At 40.8% G+C, this 1,208-nt stretch overlaps 1 protein-coding gene across 1 annotated transcript in view; it reads left to right on the forward strand.

Annotated features, from left to right (window-relative positions):
- Window positions 1-3: 3 nt before the first annotated feature.
- The window catches only part of LOC102299496 (HEAT repeat-containing protein 5B), a gene marked incomplete at its 5' end in the record, with an annotated part of 3,642 nt that continues 2,437 nt past the window's right edge, over window positions 4-1,208 (forward strand). The window contains 3 exon segments of the mRNA XM_005953094.3: window positions 4-114; window positions 208-419; window positions 1,062-1,170. Of these exon segments, the coding sequence (XP_005953156.3) occupies window positions 4-114; window positions 208-419; window positions 1,062-1,170 (432 nt within the window).

Genomic DNA, 1,208 nt, shown 5'->3' on the forward strand with positions numbered 1-1,208 from the left:
CACAGTCTCCTGCTTAATGAAGATGCTTTGGCCCAGATCACCGAAGCAAAAAGGCCCGTCTTCATCTTCGAATGGCTCCGGTTTTTGGATAAAGTGCTTGTGGCAGCAAATAAGGTGACTATTCAGATTTTTAGCTTTTCTGAGTCAGAATCATTGGAAGCATTTTGTAATTCGATTGTTCTTTTTTTCCTTCTTTTTTGAATGCAGGTGGATGTGAAAGAGAAGCAGAAGAAGCTGGTGGAACAGCTGACGGGACTAATCAGCAGCGCTCCGGGACCACCGACAAGAAAACTCCTGGCCAAAAACCTTGCTACGCTCTACAGCATTGGTGACACCTTCACTGTTTTCCAGACTCTTGATAAATGCAATGACATCATCAAAAGCAAGGATGACACACCAGCATACTTGCCAACAAAACTGTGAGTTCCCATTTATTTACTACCGCGTATATTTTTATTGGCTATTTTTAGAAATACAGGAACTGCATATTAATAGTCTGCTTGAGCTTTCACATATTTCAATTCAAATGTAAGCTGTTCAGAACTGCTTTTAGAGCTCCAGGCACGTGCAGTAGGCCTATCTTCAAGGGTATTAGCAGTTAAGCTGGACGGTAATCTGCAGAACGACATTTTATGTTTAAAAGGAGGGATTAAGCGTACAAGACTAGATTTGCTGTGTTTCTTGCTGGCGTTAATGGAATTTAACAGTGGATGAAGCTGCATCAGTGGTGCCCTGCAGGGTTTTATCCATCAGTCATTCATACCTGCTCATTTCTGGGTAGGTGAAATACACAGACGTGCCAGGGCCTCCCTTTTGCATACTAAGCCACTGTGCTTCTCCTTCAGCATTTTACAGTAGATGAGGTTAAAACTAATTCATGTATGTAAGCCAGTCTCACCATCTATCAACATAAGGAGGAGTCTAATAAATAGAAGTTAATAACTATTAATTTTCATGAAGTATTCCATGGTATTGCATATTTTAATTTACATAATTATGAATTTTCACAGAGATTTTTGTCTGAATTGCTGTGTTAATGCACTGTTACACATTTCTTGCAGTGCTGCAGTGGCATGTGTTGGGGCTTTTTATGAGAAGATGGGGAGGATGCTGGGAAGCTCCTTTCCAGATACCATCAATAATCTTTTAAAGGCATTAAAGAGTGCAGAGGTATGCCACGTGAGAGTAAAGAAACTAGGAGCAGGCAC

This window comes from Haplochromis burtoni, unplaced genomic scaffold (genome assembly GCF_018398535.1).
Source record: "Haplochromis burtoni strain Fernald_Lab_line unplaced genomic scaffold, NCSU_Asbu1 Contig_2050, whole genome shotgun sequence".
NCBI lineage: Eukaryota > Metazoa > Chordata > Actinopteri > Cichliformes > Cichlidae > Haplochromis > Haplochromis burtoni.